Source organism: Dermatophagoides pteronyssinus, unplaced genomic scaffold (assembly GCF_027571235.1).
Source record: "Dermatophagoides pteronyssinus isolate colony J.1.1.1.1 unplaced genomic scaffold, Derpt_VIB-CSIC_2022.12 sq0005, whole genome shotgun sequence".
Lineage (NCBI taxonomy): Eukaryota > Metazoa > Arthropoda > Arachnida > Sarcoptiformes > Pyroglyphidae > Dermatophagoides > Dermatophagoides pteronyssinus.
In genome coordinates this window covers 340,083-361,390 of record NW_027461529.1, presented here as the reverse complement: position 1 = coordinate 361,390, position 21,308 = coordinate 340,083, and the positions used below count along the sequence as shown (strand labels likewise).

The 21,308-nt window shown below is 30.5% G+C and overlaps 2 protein-coding genes and 1 long non-coding RNA gene across 4 annotated transcripts; 1 reads left to right on the top strand and 2 right to left on the bottom strand.

The window, feature by feature from the left end:
* Positions 1 to 6,344: 6,344 nt before the first annotated feature.
* LOC142644966 (uncharacterized) lies at positions 6,345 to 8,323 on the top strand. 2 transcript variants are annotated; one of them, XR_012846178.1, is made up of 4 exons: positions 6,345 to 7,209; positions 7,347 to 7,603; positions 7,711 to 7,905; positions 7,995 to 8,323. It is a non-coding gene; the product is annotated as an uncharacterized LOC142644966 (long non-coding RNA). The 2 variants fall into 2 exon arrangements; XR_012846179.1 differs by having other exon boundaries at positions 7,347 to 7,607.
* Positions 8,324 to 8,973: 650 nt separating this feature from the next.
* On the bottom strand, positions 8,974 to 11,319 carry LOC113789606 (carbohydrate sulfotransferase 14-like). Its single transcript, XM_027339164.2, has one exon. It carries the CDS (start codon positions 10,459 to 10,461, stop codon positions 9,025 to 9,027), a length of 1,437 nt encoding a protein of 478 aa, XP_027194965.1. The 5' UTR covers positions 10,462 to 11,319; the 3' UTR covers positions 8,974 to 9,024.
* A 291-nt stretch (positions 11,320 to 11,610) lies between these two features.
* Positions 11,611 to 21,000, bottom strand: LOC113789661 (MAM and LDL-receptor class A domain-containing protein 2-like). The gene is made up of 7 exons (XM_075820157.1): positions 19,311 to 21,000; positions 17,482 to 19,237; positions 15,301 to 17,424; positions 14,911 to 15,243; positions 14,312 to 14,846; positions 12,043 to 14,255; positions 11,611 to 11,988 (listed from the first exon to the last, which is right to left on the bottom strand). Exons 1-7 carry the CDS (start codon positions 20,931 to 20,933, stop codon positions 11,693 to 11,695), a joined length of 8,880 nt encoding a protein of 2,959 aa, XP_075676272.1. The 5' UTR covers positions 20,934 to 21,000; the 3' UTR covers positions 11,611 to 11,692.
* Between the last annotated feature and the right edge of the window lie 308 nt (positions 21,001 to 21,308).

Sequence of the window (21,308 nt, the reverse complement as noted above, 5' to 3'; positions counted from 1 at the left end):
TCAATATATTTAAAAAAAGATAATTCTCTAGATCATGATAGTAACACTAACGACAGATGTCTATTATTCGTGTCATCATTTTTTAATATCAACCAAAAAAAAAAAAAAAAATATGAAAATCTAAAAAAAAATACATGCACACAACACATACCTATTGTCATTTAAATCAGATAATGATGAATTCATTTTTTTCAATGAATCTATGCAAATAGGAATGTCATTATCTTCGATGATGACATTAGTCTTAGATAAGAAAGAAAAGAAAAGAATTTCTATCATATTCGGTGAATTAAATGTTTGAAAGCTTCATCGAGAATTCCACACCAACCAAGACTAGAAGAGATGACGATAAGAGACAAAGTCATCAAAAAAAAAAATTTTTTGTTATCACCAAAATGTCATGCTATAATTGTATTGAATTTTTTTTCTCTTTCCACCGATTAACGCGTATCAATCATACAGGGAAAAAAGCATATTTAAATCGATTCTTTTCACTTTTTTTTCCAAAAAAAAAGACTGATTTCTTTATTGGAAAAGCCGCAAACACATTGTTCAATCATTCATAACCCATTGCAAAAAAAAAAAACAAAACAAAACAAAACCAACACCATCATTATAATCAATTTTTTTTCATTTAATGTGAATGAATACGAAATTTGATTGGAAAAATTATGCAGAATATAAACGGATTGTAAATTGAATGATGGTGTAAAAAATCATAAAAAGTAAAAAAATAAAAGTTTCATATATGTTTAGTGCCAAACAATATATCAGATGACATTCTTCATTTTACGACAACCATAACAATCATAACGATGGCCATTGATGACATGATGATTCGATGCCACACATGACGATAGATGATAATGATAGTGATCATACATGATAATGATGATCATGTCCTGTCTTGAAGTCAAGGTGGAATCGATCTTTCATTTTTTTTTGTTGTCAAATAATTGGCTATTTCGGTATCAATTGATATGAACGGAAATGATAACAATGTTCATATTCAAGATGATAATGTCATCATCGTCAACAATCATCATGATGACATTTGACCCTCCAATGTTTGTCATTATTATGTCATCATCATCAATGGAATTTTTCAACAAAAAAAAATGACTAGCATATGGTTATTGAAGAATGTAGAAAATGAAAAGTTTTCTTGATTCTATCGTTTAATTGTTAAGAAAGAAATAAAAGAAAGAATCTTCTCAAAGATTTTCGACGAATCGATTGATGATAATGATAACGATGATGACAACAACAACAACAACACAATGATGTGATTCGTTTCGGTTCGATTGTTTTCTGTTTATCGATTCAGGTGTGTGTATGTGTTTGCAGGTGAAAGTTAAACTTTTTTTCTTGTCTATCTAAGAAGAAAAAAAACATCATTTTCTTTGGAAAATGAATGAATGATTTTGAGATAATTTGAAACAAATGCTGCTTTCAATGATGAACAATGCTTTTCTTCTTTATTCATTCATTCAAGACATTTATTTTGTTCGATCAACCGTTTGATTTGATGAATTCTTTGTTTTTGTTTTTGAATGTCTTCATTGTTGAATTTGGTAATTGTTTATTGTTTTTATTTTCTAAAATTTGTTTGTTGTTTTCAATTTTGACAAAATTCAATGCCAAATTCTATATTGCGTGACCAGAAACTATATCTATACAGATAGAAAATGATGATTATATTTACATAAAGACGACAGTAATGGCCATCTATCGTAATCTGGTCAAAACAAGACATTCATCTTGGTTGATTGGCGGGTTGTTTTGAATTGAATGGACAAAATCAAAAAAAAACCAAACAAACATTATGATATGAATAAATCACTATAATCGTTAATGATATGAGAAGAAAAAAAAACGGTCATAATACTTCTGGAATTTATCCAATTTTTTCTTTTTCTGGACATCATCATCATCATCATCAAATCGAAATGTATTTATCTTGGCATCTGGCTTTTTTTTTACGATTGCGTGTTACGCCCAAAATTCGGAATTTTCCAATTATACAATTACCGAAAAAAAATGTTAGTTTAGTTTTTTCCTACTTTGTTTTGTTATCAAAAAAAAAGAAAGATAACTTCTTCCTATTCGATAATCATCAATAATAAGCCAAAGTAGGAAAAAAAATCATCATGTTTTTCATTTACTTTACTTGTTCAATGTTTTGATAGACATTTTCCGAAATGAATTTCAAATCTTCAAATTAAATAAATGAATAAAAATCCGATTGTATGATGAATCGATTCGATTGGCTAAATTATTCATTCATTGATCATCATCATTCAAATCGTTGTATTAAGGTGTCAATTTTCATTTGTGAAACACGAGTTGATCATCATCTATCTATCTATACCCGATAATCACCGTTAATCCAATATTCGTACTAAGCATCACCAAATCAAAGAAAATAAAAATGAAGAGAAAATTCAATCCATTATGACCGGTAGCGGATGAGAAAATTCACATCGAAAAATGATACTCAAAAAAAAAAAAAAAGATTTCTATTCTCAGCAAAGAGAAACGAAACAAAAAAAAATATAACGCCCGAAGATAAGATTTGATTACGGTGGACAGCCAAATTATCATCATCATCATCATCTTCATGATATTCGGTTCCACATGACGATGGGTATGATCTATTTTCACAATTTTATTATTAGTATTATTATTATTATGTCATGTTATACAGTGGATTATTTTCCACGCTATCATATCTTTTGATGATGAAGATCATCATTTTTAACCACCATCAACATGGATAAAGGTAGTACCACCACCACCACCACCATCAACGCAAACATTATCATCATCATCATCATCACCGGCGTCATCGTCGTTTGGCGTGAGAGATTTTTTTTCTGTTGTTGATAATTTTCAGTTTCCCCTTTCTAATTTCTAATGTTTCTTTGAAATAAGATGATGCAATAATGTTCAAAAAAAATATTTTCGATGATGATGATGAGATTATGATTAATTATTTTAGAGGAAGCATTTTTTTTTGTTGAAATTTTTTGATTCAATTTTCTCTATTTGATATGTCATCATCATCATCATCATCATCATTCGTAGATGGTTTTTGATTAATCATTTTTCAAAGATTTTTTTCTATTTTGAATTTTATGATCATTCCCTTTGATTTGATTTGTTGCCAAATAAAATTTTCATCTTCTTCTTTTTTCTTTGATTTGATTTGATCTTTGATTGCCAACTAAATAACTGATATTAATTTTCATATTATCCTCAATGATTAATCATATATGAAAATATGACGAGTAAGAAAAGAAGAAAAAAAAATAAAGAGGAAGAAAAAGATATAGATCCAGAACAAAATTGAGAAAATTGTTTAGCATTTAGTTAGCTGATGTGTATGCACTGTCCATTTTTTTTTGACCATTCACATACACCAGTTATCAATATTTCATATCTATCCAATGTATATGAGAAATTTTTTTTTCTTCATTCATCATGGCGCCATTTGATATTCTGGTTTTGAATTATGTTGATTAAAAAAAAATGATGATGATGATGACCGAATCTGGATAGTTCATCAAGGTCGTATAGATAATAAATCATTTATGTTTCAGATAAAATAATCAAATCAAAAAATTTTCAACAGAAAAAAAAATCAATCAATTGATTCTATAAATCTATAATTTTTGTTTTCAATAAATTAAAAAAACCGCTATTATAATTATAATGTTTATCATTTTATTTTATTTCATTCTGAAGCAAAACCACATAGTATCATTAAATGATAATTCAAAAAAAAAAAAAAATTCATCGATTTTGTTCACAAAAAAAAACATTTCGTTTTAATCAACGATGGAAATTCATTTTATTCGTCAACCTAAACAACCAGGTTTTGAAAATTTCAATTTCAAATTTTTTTTCATCATTCTAAAAAAAATAACTAAACTGAATTTTAATGGCGCCCACATCTATTCATTAACATTCAACTTGTTGTTGTTGTTATTGTTGTTTGTCCATTAACATCACCCAAAAATATTAACAGCATTTGTAGTAATTGATCATTGTGAAAAGGACTGAATGAATGTTGAGCGCCCAAAATAAAAACAAAAAACAAAATTCTGGGCGTTCATCAATTCATCAATCATTCATTCATTAAATTTATTTATTCATTTGGAAAAGGCCAAAGGTTGAATAAGATGAATGGAATGACCTTCAATGGTCTTTGAAAAAAAAACATTGGCACACAAGCGACAACCATTAAATTCATTATGATAGACTGTTTCACCTGTTTAATTAGGTGTGTACACTGTCTATAACATCGTAAACGAAAAAAACAACACACAGTTTACAATAAGATGACATCAATCCCCAATACGAACATTAACACCATTCTTAGATAATGCGATAGTTTTTCGACAACAACAACAACAACAAAGTGAAATGTAAGAATCCTGGGAATTTCTGTCAACTTTCTGTTCTACCAATGAATCTTACTTAACCCGTTTTTTTATTCTTTCTCCTATCGCTTTATGAGTGTATATTATGTGTGTGTGTGAAAGAATTCTTCAGAGAACAAAGTATGTTCACCATGTGAATCAAGCAATAAATTAAACAATAAGATGCAGAAACGAAAGACAAAAAGAATTCATGAAATGGAAAACAAAATTAGATCCTAGACAAAAGCAAAATAAAAATCATGGGTTCCGATTGTTTGTAACATCAAAACAAGCAGAAAAAAACAGATATTAAATGTGATCATCATCATATCAAAACGAACCATTTACCAGTAACAAATAAGAAAAAAGTGAAATGATCCAAAGAGCTCAACCTGTATATGTTACACATTATACAAACACAAGCATCAGACCAGGCCAAACAAAACTCAACAAAAATAAAAAACAAAACAAAACAAAACATTCATTGTTAGCTCTGCGGATTCACAACATGATGATGATGATGATGATCATCATCATCATCACTTCTAGGTCCCAAATGTGCCATTTATTTTAATATAAACTTGGGTTACAGTTTGTTTTTTTTCTCATTTTCTGATATCTATGATATGTGTGATGGTGACTGAGAAAAAAAATTGAAAGCAGAGTTTATATTCAATGTTGTTGTTGTTGAAAGCAACAAAAAAAAATATATAAAAAACCCAAATAGAATGTTATGGGTATAAAAAAAATTGTTATTATTTATGATCTTAATTCTATTGGTGCAATAATAATAATAATAATCATGATAATATCAACCATATCACAATTGACACAAGGTTTTGTTGTTGGTTGTTTGGTTGGTTTGTTGGCTGGATCGATCATTCATCCGATTTTTTCTTTTTTTTCTCCGATAATAATCGTTTGCTGTATTTATTTATATGTTACATTATTCACACAACTGCAGTTACGAAAATAAAAAACAAAAACAAACACTGTATATGCAAGTCTGTTTCATTCATTCATTCATTCATTCATTATATTCATTCATAATGATTGAAATCGAAAGAATTTTTCAGATCATTTTTAACCCTCCGCTATTCACGCAGCATTTCTCACGTCGTTATCCATGTGGGGTCATTTTTGACCCCAACTTTGATTGCTTTTAAATTATGTTAGAAAGTTAAAATAATCTAAAATTTTGTGCTCAACTCTTTGAAAATATTATCAATTTTAAAATTTCATCAAAAAATTTTATCTTAAAAGCATATCATTAATGATACAAAGCGGCAAACAAATTTTGATTTTCCTATTAAATTTCGGGTTTGTTCATAACGTAAGTGTTGTAGGTAGGGATCCTACAGCACTTACGTTATGCACATTTGGACTTCATCCCGAAAATCGATGATTTCTCCACTATTTTTAGTCGGAAAACGGTGAAAATTGCCTATCATGTTTAATAAACATAGATCTTCGATCATTCAAGAGAAAATTGATTTATGTCGATAGATTTTCGAATGGCGAAGTTTTAAATGTCGTTGGGGTCAAATTTGACCCCACATGGATAGCCGAGGGTTAATGAACAACGTCAACAATGATATTATTTTCAATGCTAATGATGATGATGATGATAATAATAATAATCGCAATGAATTTGCAAACCCAAATATTAGAATCGAATCGAATCGAATGCAGTTTATTTTTTTCTCAGTCGTTCGTATGCTTGTTTACCAGTGACTTTTTTTTTGTTGAAAAAATATTTTTCTATTCTCGTTATTATCGACAATCATTATCATTATTATAATCATCATTTACATATTTTTATCATAAATTTTCTCAGATAACAGCCAAAAAAATTTTTTTTCACTGCATTCAATAAAATAAATATGATAATGGTAATGGTTGAAAAAAAATTCATTTTTTTCAACAGCAACAACAAAAAGAGAAAAAAAATTTTCTTTTTAACGAGCAATAAATACGATTAACAAGCAAATCAATTGATGGTTATATGCATATCCTTTATCATCATCATCATCATCATCATCATTCCGATGATTCGATCGATCTGATCTAGATTATCACATCTCTTTTCTTTCATTTTTTTCCCACTTAATCTTTAACGTTTTTTTATTTATTTATTTATTTAGACTTTTTTCCATTCATTCATTCATTCAATCATTCTATCCAATCAGAATGATATCCGCGTCCGTCTTTAACGTCCATACACGTTTTTTAACCATCATTATTATTATTATAAACAGGACCGATATAAAGATAAACTACTACTGATGATACTGTTGTTGCTGATATTGACGTTTTAAACAAGATTCACTTGTTAACCAAAAAAAAAGAAAACTAAGATTTAAATATCACGATTTATGAATAAACTATCATAGACTATTTTACCATCAAACAATCACGATTCTAACCATGATCAACAAAAAAGAGAGAATCACGAATCATTGAATATCTGAGTTTTTGTTGCTCACCAATCTTATTGTGGACAAAAACAACAACAAATACCGCATTGCCAACTGAACTGATCAACTGCTTTCTCATTTGGTTGGGTGAAAATTTTAAGCAGAAAAATTGAAAATCATGACAAATTATCACCCGACAAAATTATCAAAAAAAAAAATTATCATTATTTTTTTCTGAACATAGTAATGCCATCTAACGGAATATCATAAAGTTTGATTTCAATAAAAAAAATCAAAAAAAAAAATTGAAAATGAAAAAAATTTGACAAAATTCATTTGAAAAAGAAGGAAATTGCGTGCAAATCAGGGTAAGGAATACAGAGTGTAGAAAATAAAAACAAAAGTTGAATGACCAAAAAAATAATAATTTTTTTTTGTTGTTGTTGTTCGAATTGTTCGAATTAAAATCGAATCGATCAATCATAATTTCTGCTACTACTAATAGAAAATAATAATAATGATGATTTGGAAATGATCAAATTTTCTCAAGAAAAATGAAATTTAAATTATCGATTGGCTGGCTGACTGGCTGTTGGTTTAGGTATTTCAAAGCAAAAAAAAAATCAGCTACCTGAATATCCTGCTGCTGATGATGATGATACCCTTCAATTAACACTCAATTTTCGATTGCTTTGCTTTTCGATAAAAGTGTTAATAATTAACACGTTCCAACAATAACAACAACAACTTAGTCAATAATTTGTAGGTAACCTGTATATTTTAGTTCATATGAATATAGCCAGATGGTAAACGGCTTCTGAAATTTTATTTTTTCAAATGTTCAAAATGGTTTTGAATGAATGATTTAGAAAAAGAAAAACGCCGCTTTACACCACAACAGTTCCATTGTCCAAACTATGGTCTGGTATTAAGAAAGGTGCCAATCTACAATTGATTTTTTCCTTTTTTAAATCGACCTTACGGGCATCATCATCATCATCATCATCATCTATGACCACCATCATTGCTGCACTATACAAAACAACGACGACATAAGGTCAACGGTAATGATCATTTTATTTTCACACTTGACTATATCAGACCTTGTTTTTTTATTATTTTGTTACTTTGAAAAAAAATGAAAAAAAAATAGTTGAATCAAAACAGACAGACCACAGGAAAAGTAAATTGTCACTTGGCAATTGATAGACATTTGAAATGGTGGTGATGATAATAATAAACAGGTCAACAACAACATTCTCTTTGGCCCGCACACATACATACGAAAATAATACAAAAAGAATGAAAATTCCTTTCTATAATAATAATAATAATAATAACAAACAATCGTCAGTGGTAAGATAATTGAAAATTTGATAATAATTATTCTTTTTTCTTACAATTCTCATTGGAAATGGTCAATCGATCAAAAAAAAATTGAAAATTATGTTCAATCACATTTTTGGGTTCCCCTCTACATAAGATTCGGAAGATGTTGATGTTACAAAGAATTTTTTTTTTTTTTTTTTTTTTGGTAATAAACATTCTTTGATTGATTGAATTTCATATATTTCTATGGTTCAAACAAACAAATAAAAACGATTCATTAAAGTTTCAATTATTGATTTCTATTTCGGTTTATTAGATCAATCTGACAATTGTAGATAATTTCTATTATTGATTATTATTTATCATAAAAATTGAAAAATGAAATTTCATTTTTCAATTCAATAATGACTCAATGAATGAACAATCGATCGATCAAATGATCGATCCATCCGATAGGTCCTGGACATTTCAACAACAACAATAATCATTATAGCAGTATGGTGCTAAGGAAAAATTCATTTATAATCAAAAAGGATTCATTCAATTTCAAGACAATTCATTTTTGTTATATTTGTAAATTTATATAACCAAAAAAAAAAAAAAGTTCTTTATTTTATTTTTATAAAAATCTTACAATATTATTAATCCATTTCAAAAATATTCAATTATCCTTGTCACGAACTAAAAAAGTTCGATGAATAAAATGAACACAATCAATGTTTTCAGCCATAATGTTAACGTTCACATTTTCGTAGGTAGATGGCAACACTTAATTGATCAAATGGAATCCACGAATTGATACACAATGTCTGTCATCTGGAGGTTAAAATGTGAATTATTAATTGAGCAATTGACTAAAAGATATCATCAATTGAATAGCCAAATAATTCAAAATCTAGATAATATTTTGCATATAATGCCATTATTGTTTTAGGTTTTAATTGTTGAATATATTTTCGACTTTCTTGATAGGATTGTTGATCGCAATCATTATCGTCGTTGTTTGTGAGTGAAATGTTAGGATTTTTTGGGCTATTATTAGTGAAAAGTTTTTTAGCTGTTCGAAAATCATGATAGAATTTCTCATAATGGCCGACAACATCATAATGTATGTAGCATGGTTCACATTGTGTCCAGATTGGCGCCCATAATGGATCATATTGATATGGATCAATTGGCAACAATAATTCTTCACACCATTCTTCAAATGTCCAAACATGCATTGTTTCATTATTGATGATCAACGGGCTACCATCCGGTTGAAATTCCGCTAATTCGAATCGTTTTCTAAATGCATCAACTAAACGAACGAAAGGATGACGTACAAACATAATCCGAATGTAATTATTATTGACTAGTTTCGCTTGTTGAATTGGTGATATTAATTGAGGATGCTCATAATGAGGAGCGAATGATTTTTCAAACCATTCTGGTTCGAATACCCGAGGCACAAAACAGGCCATAATTTTCGTACTATTATCGATCATCAATGGACAATGACGTGTTGTTTGACACGATTCTGGTATTGTAGAATGCCAAGGACTTATCAAACGATTGCTTAATCGATATTGTGAACAAACTTGTTGCATTCGTTCAAGACGAGATTCTAATTGAGCTTGACAATTATGCTTGCCGCTGCCAGAAGTGGAATTCAATAATTCTATTATGTGTTGTTCGGTTAAATTCTTTAATGTAGGAGATTCAGTAGCTGACTCAAATGGATAAGCAAATAATTCTTGTCGATTATTTGGTTGTGGACACCAAGACCATGATGTTCCCATATTCCACCATGATGATGCTGATGATGATTGTTGTTGATTATCATTCGCTGGTTGATAATGATTATGACTAAAATGTTTTGCTCCATCTTCAATCACATAACGTCGATTTTCTGCAATACGAAAAATATTATGTACAGGATGACCATTGGATCCAGAATAACGATAATGATTAGGATCACAACGAAATGATTTATATAATGAACGTATGGCTATCGAAGCAATAATGATGGCCACAATAACAATGATTATGGTACGAAATTTTAATCTCTTAGAAAATGGTTGTTGTTGTTGTTGTTGTTCAGCTTGTTGATGAATGATAAAAACTTGAGGCAATTGTGATTGTGTTGAAATTGTATTCAAATCAGATTGATTCAAATTATGATGATTATTACCATTGTTAATCATTGTTGTATGATGATTATTATTCATTGTTGACAATTCAACCGAATCGGTGGTTTGTGAATCCATTGGATATGGATGGCTTTGATAATAATCATTTGATGGCGACATGATTGGTTCACTTTAATTGTCTTTTATTATTATTATTATTATTGATTATCGTCATTCATTCATTCATTTACTCAATCAATCAATCAATCATTTATTTATTCATTTATGATCAAACAGCTTTCACATATTGATTGATTGAAATAAAACAATAAAATGTGCATAGAAAAATGAATGAATTCAATTTTGAGAATGAAAAAAATAAACAAACAGACAATTGTTATAAATCTTTTTTTCTGATGCCAAAAATAACTACATTTTTTTTTGTTGGTTGAAAAAAATTATTCACAAAGTATATTTTTTTTCTTCAATCACTATCCGTTGAATCAATATATTCGATATTGATAAATTGATTGATTTTTATATACAAAACAAATGTAAATACACCAAATGTTTATAATATGTTGAATGCATTTTTTAAACAAAAAAACAAACATAAAAAATCGATTTCCCTTTCCATCATCGAATTTGATGCAGAGAAAAAAATGATGATAAATCATAAAGGAAATGACAACAGAACGAATAGCAAAAAAAAATCACAGATAAAATCAATCCATCAATAAATGAATGAAAAAAACTGTCCCTACCTAATAAAACAGGGTTATCTATTGAACATCTATTTATTATTACTGATCGATATTGAAATCTTCAACAACTACAACAACAACTGATTGAATTTGAATTTGATTTTTAACAAAAAAAATGAAATAAATAAATAAATGGCAATGAAATTGGATTTAACGAATGGATCTTGCATACACATTTCTAATGGATACTTTGTTGTTGTACTGTTGTTTGCATTTTGCAATCATCATCAATTATATCGTTGTTGTTGTCGTTCAATACGACTCATACGTATAAGTTGGAAACTAGAATGGCAGCTATTTTCTTCCACTTCTTTTTTTTTACTTCTTTTCCTTTTCTTATCGTTCATATCATCATTAAGGATTTTCAATGTTTTTCAACGAAAACAAAAAGTAATGGTGGTGGTCGGGATGAGAAGGTTGAATAATTTATTTCATTTTAAATCGCGATATGGACAAAATGAATATATCAAGTCAAAAAAAACAAAACAACAAAATAAAGGAAATATTGAGGAAGTATTAACACTCATTTGTTTGTGGTTACATTGAATTAGACTTGGACATAGAATTGAAAATTAAAAATTTTTATTCATAAATAATAGATATTAATAATATTAATTTGATGCACAAAAAAAACAAAACAAAACAGACTACATAAATGGTGATGGTAAATTAGTTATTGATGCGGTTTTTTCATCCAAATTTTGTTGATTATCATCATCATTAATAAGCATGGCTGGTGGTGATGACGCACTCGGTTCTGAATGTTGTTCGATGGCTTCATCCGCATCTTCGATCGGATTCGATTCGTTCAGATGTTTTAATGATACAGTTAATTGTCTGGTCAAATCATTGTTATTACGATTATAATATTGACGTCTGGCAAACACAACAATCACAATGATTATTACTGAAATAAAAATGACGACGACAAATATTCCTGTTGCTATTTTCAGAATCAATTAGAAAGAATATCATTCATATATTAAAAATAACAAACCTTTTGATTTATTATGATGATGTATAATAGGTCGATCAGTTGATCCGGTTGGTTGATTAGTGGATGATGTTGTAGTCGGTCGATTGCTATCGATTGCTATACAATTAAAACCATAGCTAAGATCATCGATTGCTAATCGTGAATGTTCATCTTCATGTATCCAACCACGCAAAACAAATTGAAATGGTTTCATTGTTAGATTATGTAGATGATTATTATTCCAATGATCAATCCAATCATTGTCGTTGGGATCAGGATATTCAACAACCGCTTTATACCATCGTTGTTGATCCAAAACATCTGTTGCCGTTACTGACCATAGAATTTTCGATTGATCCGAGGATACATCATTATCATCATCTTGATAATGAACAAAAACTTCTAGACTTAAATCATTTGCATCTATTATACGACCAACGTCAGTATGCCAATAATAAAAGAAACGTATCTGACAAGGTTTCGTAATATTCAATACTTCGGATGACAGCCATGTTGTATAAATGGATGCATATCTGTATCGATACTGAGGAGAATTTTGATCCTTACTACTACCCGGTATTAACAAAGCATATGGACTTGATCGAGAACGTCTCGAATTATCAATCAACGGCTCATAACCGGGATTCAATTGATTATCTTCGAATTTGGCACCTGTTACAATCTGCCAATGGGCATGATTTTCATTATGATTATCCAAAGTAAGACGACATTGCGACCAACTTTCAAATGAACATCGACGCCACAAACTTGGATCGCAATGTTTAACAGATTCATCTTCTCCATCACCACCACAATCATCGATACCATCACAAATTGAATCCGGTCGAATACAAATCCTTGTTTGATTGCATAAGACTTGGTTACCATAACAATTCTCTCCAGGACTAAGTGGTTTTTCGAATGCGCAGTCAATAAAACGAATATTGTCTAGAGCAATAACTGATTGCGTGGATTGATCGAAAGCTTCGAATTCAACAATGAATGGCGTCCATTGTTGACCAATAAAACTATATGCATGTGTCCATGAACCATGTGTCGAACCGTTGGTATGCGCAATCATATAGAACGTATTCATATCATCGATGTCATCACCGAAACGAACTTTGAGAAAGAATGCACTTGATGCTTGAGCGAAATAATCAAATTCTACCAGACAATTTACTGATGAATGTTTAAAATACAACGAAATCTTTCGAGCATTGAGTGCCATCTCTGCGTGGCCAGATTGACTATTTTGTCCACCAATCCAACGGCGCATCATTATATAATGACCTTTTATATTGCCATCAGCATCGAATTTTGGAGCAAGTGATGGTGACCAAGCTTGCATTTCCGGAACAGATGTACGGAACCAATGATCTTTATCACGAAATCCGGTATCTTTCCAACCACAATCATCTTTTTCGAAATTACATTCTTCACCGCAACCAATTTCATCCCAACCGGATGGACAATCTTTACGGAAATCACATTGTTGTTCGGGCATGATTACTTTTCCATTCAAACATTTGATACTTTCATTTTTACATCGATCTTGATGTAAACTAATATCATCCAAAGCGATCATTGTTTTTGGATTAGTAATAATGATACCTTCGATTAGAATCTGTATTTCATCGACTTCGCCTTCTAACATTACTCGATCGATTGTAAAATAATATGGTGTCCATCGGTCATGTTTTACTTCTTGTATTCTGCCCAGACTAAAAGTGTTCGCATAATGTCCAAGACTGTATCGTAACAATTCAATTTGGATATATGCTTTTGGATCATTGATCCAGGCCCACATTTCTAGACAATAAATACGGCCACGTTCGATACGTTGAGCACCGGAAATAATTTGTGCAGGTTTTTCTCTTGTATCGGTAGATGAATCTGGTGACCAGCGCCAAGCAGATAACATCAGGAAACCATTTCCTTCGATTTGGCTATGATCAAGACGGGGTCCGGGAAAATCTGGATGAAAATCTGACGTCCATGTTGCATACACACGAAATGCTTGGCCACTTTTAGTGTTATAATCTGTATAGCTACAATAATCATCTTGATTGAAATCACAATCGATTGGTCGTTGACATGGACGATTCAACACGATTAGATCATCCATAGCCAAATACGATCGATCACTTGTTGGTTTTATCATTTCAAATACGATTCGATGTTTAAAATCAAGTTGTTTATCAAATTCGACAACAGTCCACCATAATTTTTCTCTGTAAAAAATGAAAAAGAAAAATTGTTTCGATTATAATGATCGAATGATACTTACGAATTTGTTGCCCACAATAGATGATCATTATGACGATCATTTTCATCATCAAAATAATCACCAGCCGACCAATAAACTTTAAGTGAAACATTTCCCGTCAATTGATAGGCGAATCTTACGCATGATCGTTGTGAAACATCAGCCGGAACATTTTCGATTGACAAACGATCAATATAATCCATTGGAATAGTTTTAATTTTTTTGTTCATAAAACCAATATAATATCCATCTGTAATTGAATAGGTTGTATGATCTGCATGCGGAATATTCAATGGAAATTTATCGGTTTCATCGTGTGCTTTGATTGTAGGATAATTAATGAAAAAAGTATCAATTTCACTAAGAGGCTGTATCTGTTCCAATATTAGGCCATCAAGTCCATTGGTAAATGTATAACTATAATCATTTTGATGTTGACAACGACCCGGTCGCATTCGGATATCATCGATGGCAAACGAAATGAATGCCGTTTTCGATGAAGAAATATCACTCGATAGGCTAAAATTCATTCGTATCAATATTTTTTCATGAATTTCTTGAAAAAAGAAAAAAAAACATGTAAAAACTTTTTTCTAATCAACATAGATGGCACTACATACCATTTGTTTCGGTAAAAGGAATGGTGACACGATGTTGACGCCAGGATTGTGTACGAAGAAAACGAAATTTCGAAAATTGATTGATCCAATTTTTTCCCAAATTATTTATATGGCCATGACTGTAGGAAAGATCGAGACGAAAAACATCGAATGGTGAACCACCATCTGCATAGTACCAGAATGATAAACAACGTTCTCTATCATAATTCATTTGTGGTCCGACTAGATATTGATTGATTTCATCCAAATGATTCGTATCATTGATAAACATAATATAATGTCCTGCACTATCCTTCAACGTATGATCGATTGGTGGTGCATATTGATCATTTCCTATAATAAAATTATCAAATATATTTAAATAAATATCGCTCAATGTTTTCAACTTACTTTGTACATGCGATGTAATTGTCCAGATTTTTGGATCAAATTTCCAATGACAATCTTGTTCAAAATCACAATCACTAAAACGTTCACTATCGGGTAACGGTGTTGACGGTGGTGGCATTGGCGATGAATCTGAGTTCTTCCAACAACGATCCATTTCGATTTTAATATCATCGATGCCCAAATCGCTAGTAATTTTACTGTTATATTTGGTAACAATTTCAAACGAATATACCATCGGCAGATGATGAAATTCTCGAGCAAATTCAATCCAACCGATTGGTTCATGTGTTTGAGCATACACATCGAATTGATGTGAAATGGCACCATTTTTATGAAGATCCAATACTCGTAACGTCATTGGTATCGTCGTATTTTGATCTTCACAATTGGCAAAGTAAAACATTCGAAAGCAGGCAATATCTTGATTTTTTGGACGATTTATAATCGGACCACGTAATATTGTTTCGACAGTTGATGATGATTGTCGATACATATCCAATACAAGTGCTAGATAATTTCCATCCGGTCGACCAAGTGTATGATCAAATGAACAACCTGATTTACTTACGAAATGATTTTTCGGCTGTACACGAATCCAATAGATTAATTGATTATCATTGGTATTTTGATTCATATCTATTCCATTATACCAACCACACATATCAGTTTCAAAATCACAATTACCATGAAGTGAATCACAAAAATGTGGAATGAATCGAACATCATCAATCAATATCATTGTATCTTGATCCATTGACTGTTGAATCTGCATTATAATTGATGCTTGCTTTGTTGCCGTAAAACTAACACTCATCAATGTCCATTTATTTTGTTGATTAATTGATATTATTTCATCAAGGCTTACATTTTTCAATGTTGATCGATAATTATTTTCTTGTATTTGTATTGATAATTTTACATCTTTGGCCGTCGATTGTTGTTCCATATCCAACAAATTCAATTCAGAAAGTGTCAAAAAGTAATAATATAAATTTAAACAAAATTCATATCTTCGTAATGGATTCAATACAGCTGTATCATTTTCAGGATAGAATGGTAATGATTCCAATGATTTTATAACCGATGATATCATCAAATTTGAATCACCCATTGTAGGTTGGGCTAAATAATGTCCTGTAGTTGTACCGGTTGTATGATCATTATTTTGTCCATTATGACTACGTTGTAGATGACCAGCCAATTGTTTCCAATCGCATTCATTGATTTCAAAATCACAAAATTCTTTGGATGGTAGTGGACATTTTCCACGTGTAATCCAAATATCATCAATACCGGAAATCGTATTGTCATTAAGTTCAGATTTAATGAGCAAATCAAAATCTTCATTTAATGAATTTACTTCAATCCATGCTTGTTGCCAATTACGTACTGTTGGCCGTATTCGTTGCCAAAGCATTCTTGATATTTTAAAATTTTCATTGCTTTGCCTAAAAATGACCGATAATAAACCAGATTCTATGCCAAAAAAATAATACCAAAATGAAAAACAATAGATATCAGCAACATTGGCATTTTTGACTTTAATCTTTGACGCTGTTTTCAATATCGATGTTCGACGTGGAATATTGTCTGCTAATTTGATAGAATCAGTTAGCCATATGCCATGTTTTTTGGGCAATGGTCGTATACGACTGGTATGATCTTCACCTGGTTCAATATCCGGACGATTTGTACGAAACCAACTTAGAGATTGTTGTTGATTATCATCATCATCATCATTGGCTATGATCCAACCGCAAAGACCGGTTTCAAAATCACAATTTAATTTTTCAATAGATTCAGGTTTGCTATCATTTTTCGATCCTGTACAATTATGCAATTGAATAGTATCAATGGCAATAAATTCTTTTGACTTTCGTTTGTCATTTTGTGATCGAAATGATCTAATTCCAATGATTATATTGAAATTAAATGATCTTTGACCAATATTGATTACATAATTTTTCCATTCATTTCGAGTCTGAGTATAAATTGAATGAATAAAATGGTCATTGAGAAATATTTCAAATATTTCTTCTAAACTGCTAATTAGTTGAAATGTTAATTTACAATGTTCATTTGTATGAGCATTGATGAATGGACTCTGAAATTCGGTTTGTATCTCTATCAAAGAAAGCGATAATCATTATTACTCTAATTCATTGGACATAGAAAACTTACCGTGAAAATCAAAAATGAATCCCATATAACCTCCCATTGGATTATTTTGTCCATCACGATTGGGTAATGGATCCGGTGCATTTGATGCCACTTCGATTAGATTCCAATGTCCATTATAACCATCAGCTTCAACTTGATTTTCCCAACGACAAGATGTTCCTTGATTAAAATTACAATCACCACATTGAGCTTCATCCGATCCATCATGACATTGTGGAACAAAATCACAGATTTCACTTTCCGGTATACATATACGTTTCTGTTTCTCATTTTCACACCACATTCCATCACAAAAATCATCCGGTGCAATTGTTGTCAAATTTCTTGGCTCTCCCGACAAAATATGGCAATCATTAGAGAAACTTATATCATCGATAGCAATATAAGGTTCAAGGAAATTATTCTTATAAGGTCTTAATTCGGCTTCAATTAGAATCTTATATGTTCCATTCCATCGTCCTTCAGGAAACATATAATAAAACCGATCAAAATATAGTCTTTCTTCACGTAATGTATTTAACAAATAAATTTCATTCGTTTCAAGATCCCATAGTTTTAGAAACAATGTGGAATTCACTGTATTTTTCAGTACAAACATACGTATTATACATTTTTTTGAAATTTGTATCGGTGGACCGTCAACGATGGCCATTTTTGGTTCATAATTATCAGTACCGGTGAATAAAATACGACCACCAGATGAATATCGTAATGTATGATCATAACCAGGTCCATGTCTGTAATTTTGAAATGTTTCGACGTCCTCTATACGCCAATTAATACGATAAATATCACCCCAACGTCCCCAATCACTATCCTTTTGGAATGATGACATTTGATTGGTATAATCACAATTTTGTTCATTTTCATCCGAACCATCACCGCAATCATCTTCGAAATCACAAACATTTTCTTTATCAATGCAAACATTGTTTTCGCAAAGAAATCTATGACAAGTTTCATCCGATTTAATTGGTTTAGGAGGATCACAGTTTTTCATTTCGAATGAATGAACCGAATGATAAGATTCACTATAGGTATCAATTTTCAATTCTGGACCCAATGGCGTAGCTTTCAATATCAATCGAAATGGATGAGGTATTCGTCCGAGAAAAAAGTCAATCATTTGCCATTCATTCTTTTTGTATGCTGTTGATGGTGACATTCCACTTTGCCACAATATCACTGGATCTTCATCTTGGATTTGCATTTCGAGATAGAATCGATCATTTGTATCATTCCAATTACTGTTGAATAGATAAAAAAATGAATAATGACAACTTGTAAAAGATTCATGAATCAATGGAGATATCAGTTTAGCATAGTTTTCGTATGCCTTTGTTAAATCACCGAAAGCCGTTAATGAATCTTCTAAGTGATCCTTTGGTCCAAGATATGAATCTTTTGTTAATCGCCATAAAAAAAGTACATTTTCCGCATCCATATCATAGCCACAAATATTACCTGGCATTATATGACAGGTACCGCATTCTAATTCATCTAAATGATTTCGACAATCAATATGATGGTCACAGACTTTTTCAACCGAAATGAACCAATCTGGATCACAATAAAATCGACCATCATGAAACCCATGTAATGGTGTTGTCGATATTGGTGATGTAGTTGTCGGGATTGTAGTAGGATATGGTAATGGATTGTCAGGATTATCACATTCTTTACGTTCAAAACTATAATCATCAATAGCAACATAACTAAATTGTTCTGTATCATCACTTTTCGCTGCAGTAGCTATCTATTTGAAGGAAAAACAAAACAATTCAACATTAAATAACCAACATCAAACAAAAAAAACGATAGATAATTACAATAAAAAAGTACATATCCATTGATGATGCTTTCATTTTTCGTGTTTGTATCTGTAATGTTCGCCAATCGGTAATCGTTATATTTGTACCGTATAATTTTTTTGCTAAAGGTGACATTGATTCAGCTTGATATATTTCAATGTATGAGTTGTCAGTTGGTTTAACAACGGCCAGAGATAAACAATAATTTTCATCTTTATTATCATCTATATCATAACGATCGGTAAGAATAATGCCTCGTTCAACATTATGATGTGAAACAAACAATAAATATCTGCCTTCCGATGTACCAATTGTATTATCATAATCAATGGATTGACCATTCATAAGTGGTGTATAGACATGCCATTCACTATCAATGAAATTAGTTAAATAACTATATGTGACTGAGGTAAGATTTGATATTTCTGCCAAAATAATTTTTTCTTCATCGTTTAGTATTTTTGATTCGGATTTTTTTCGTAATATTTCCAATGAACAAGCATCATCACTTTCGAAATCACATTCATTGCTTTTACATATTCCTGACATTATTTGAATATCATCAACAAAAATGCCAATGTTTTGGTTATCCCCATCGTTTGGTGGAATTACAACGCCCATTCGAATGCCGAAATATCCTTGTACAGGACTAAATATTGTGGCTTGATGTGTCAACCAACCGACTTGTCCATTCAAATTATTTGCACCAGTTATTTTCCATGAATCTTTTTCTATTAATAAATGATTTTCATCGAAAGCTTGATAATATAAGCTAATATTTCCATTTCCCATTATGTAGTATGAAAATCGAAAACATAAATCATCTTTGAATGTGGTTTTTGTTGTTATCATACTTGTGATTGTATTCGTATTGTGATGAATAACGTTAATTCCATAAAAATGTCCCAATCCAGTATCGGTAGTATGATCTTTGATATTTACATCATAACCTTCAAATATTTTCCATGATGGAAGTTGGTTTGAAACAGGTTTAAACATGCATGCTGATTCGGATTCAAAATCACATTCGTTTTTTTGTGTACATTCTCCCATAGTTACTTCGATGTCATCGATTGCAACAGTACCTTGGAGAACATTAGTATATATTTCGAACATAGCCGTATTTTCATCGATTGTTATATCGACCAATGCTTCATGCCATTTAATAGCAATTTCATCATATGAATGATATACAGTTGTCTTTTTATCGTCCGTAGATATTATATTAAGTCTAATCGAGGAACTTTGTTCTCCATAAAGTAAATATGCGAAACCAAAACAAATTTTAGTCGCTTGTTGAACAATGAATGGATTTTTGGCTTTTAATGAGCCCCAGTTGAACATTTCATAACTTGACGATTGAATCATAACAAATCCTCCTTCTTTACTATGACTAGTATGATCTTCAAATGGCAAATGATGAGCACCAATAGCATTGGTCAATTGAAATCGAGATAAATTCCATTTTCCAGGGCTGTTTGAATCAAAATTTTCACAAATCGATTGAAATGGATTCGAACTTTTGTTTATCGAAAATGATGGTAAAGATAAACCAAATAAAACAATTAATATAAATTTCATTTTGAAATATTTATTCGATTTCATTTTGAAAATCGAAAAAAAATGTGCAATTTTGTTCATAAAAACAATCAATCAAATAAGAAATTAGAAAAAAAAACAAAAACAAATTAAAACTAAATAAAAATCAACAGGAAAACTCCTTTTTCATTAATCTTTTATATATTTCTGATCCAAAAAAAAATGATCATCAACAAATTCATTGTTTGATCAATTGATTGATAACGTCAGCAATTTCATTGTCACTGATCAAACACCCATCAAATGTTACCAGAAAAAAAAATTCTAATCCAATAATAAGAGATTTAGAATTTTAACACCCAATTAATTTTTTTTTTAAATAGAATTGTTATCGTTTTATCTGATTTTCAGATGAAACAAATTATCACAAAAAAATGGTATTTCGAAATCATTAATAAATCTAATCTCATGAATAAA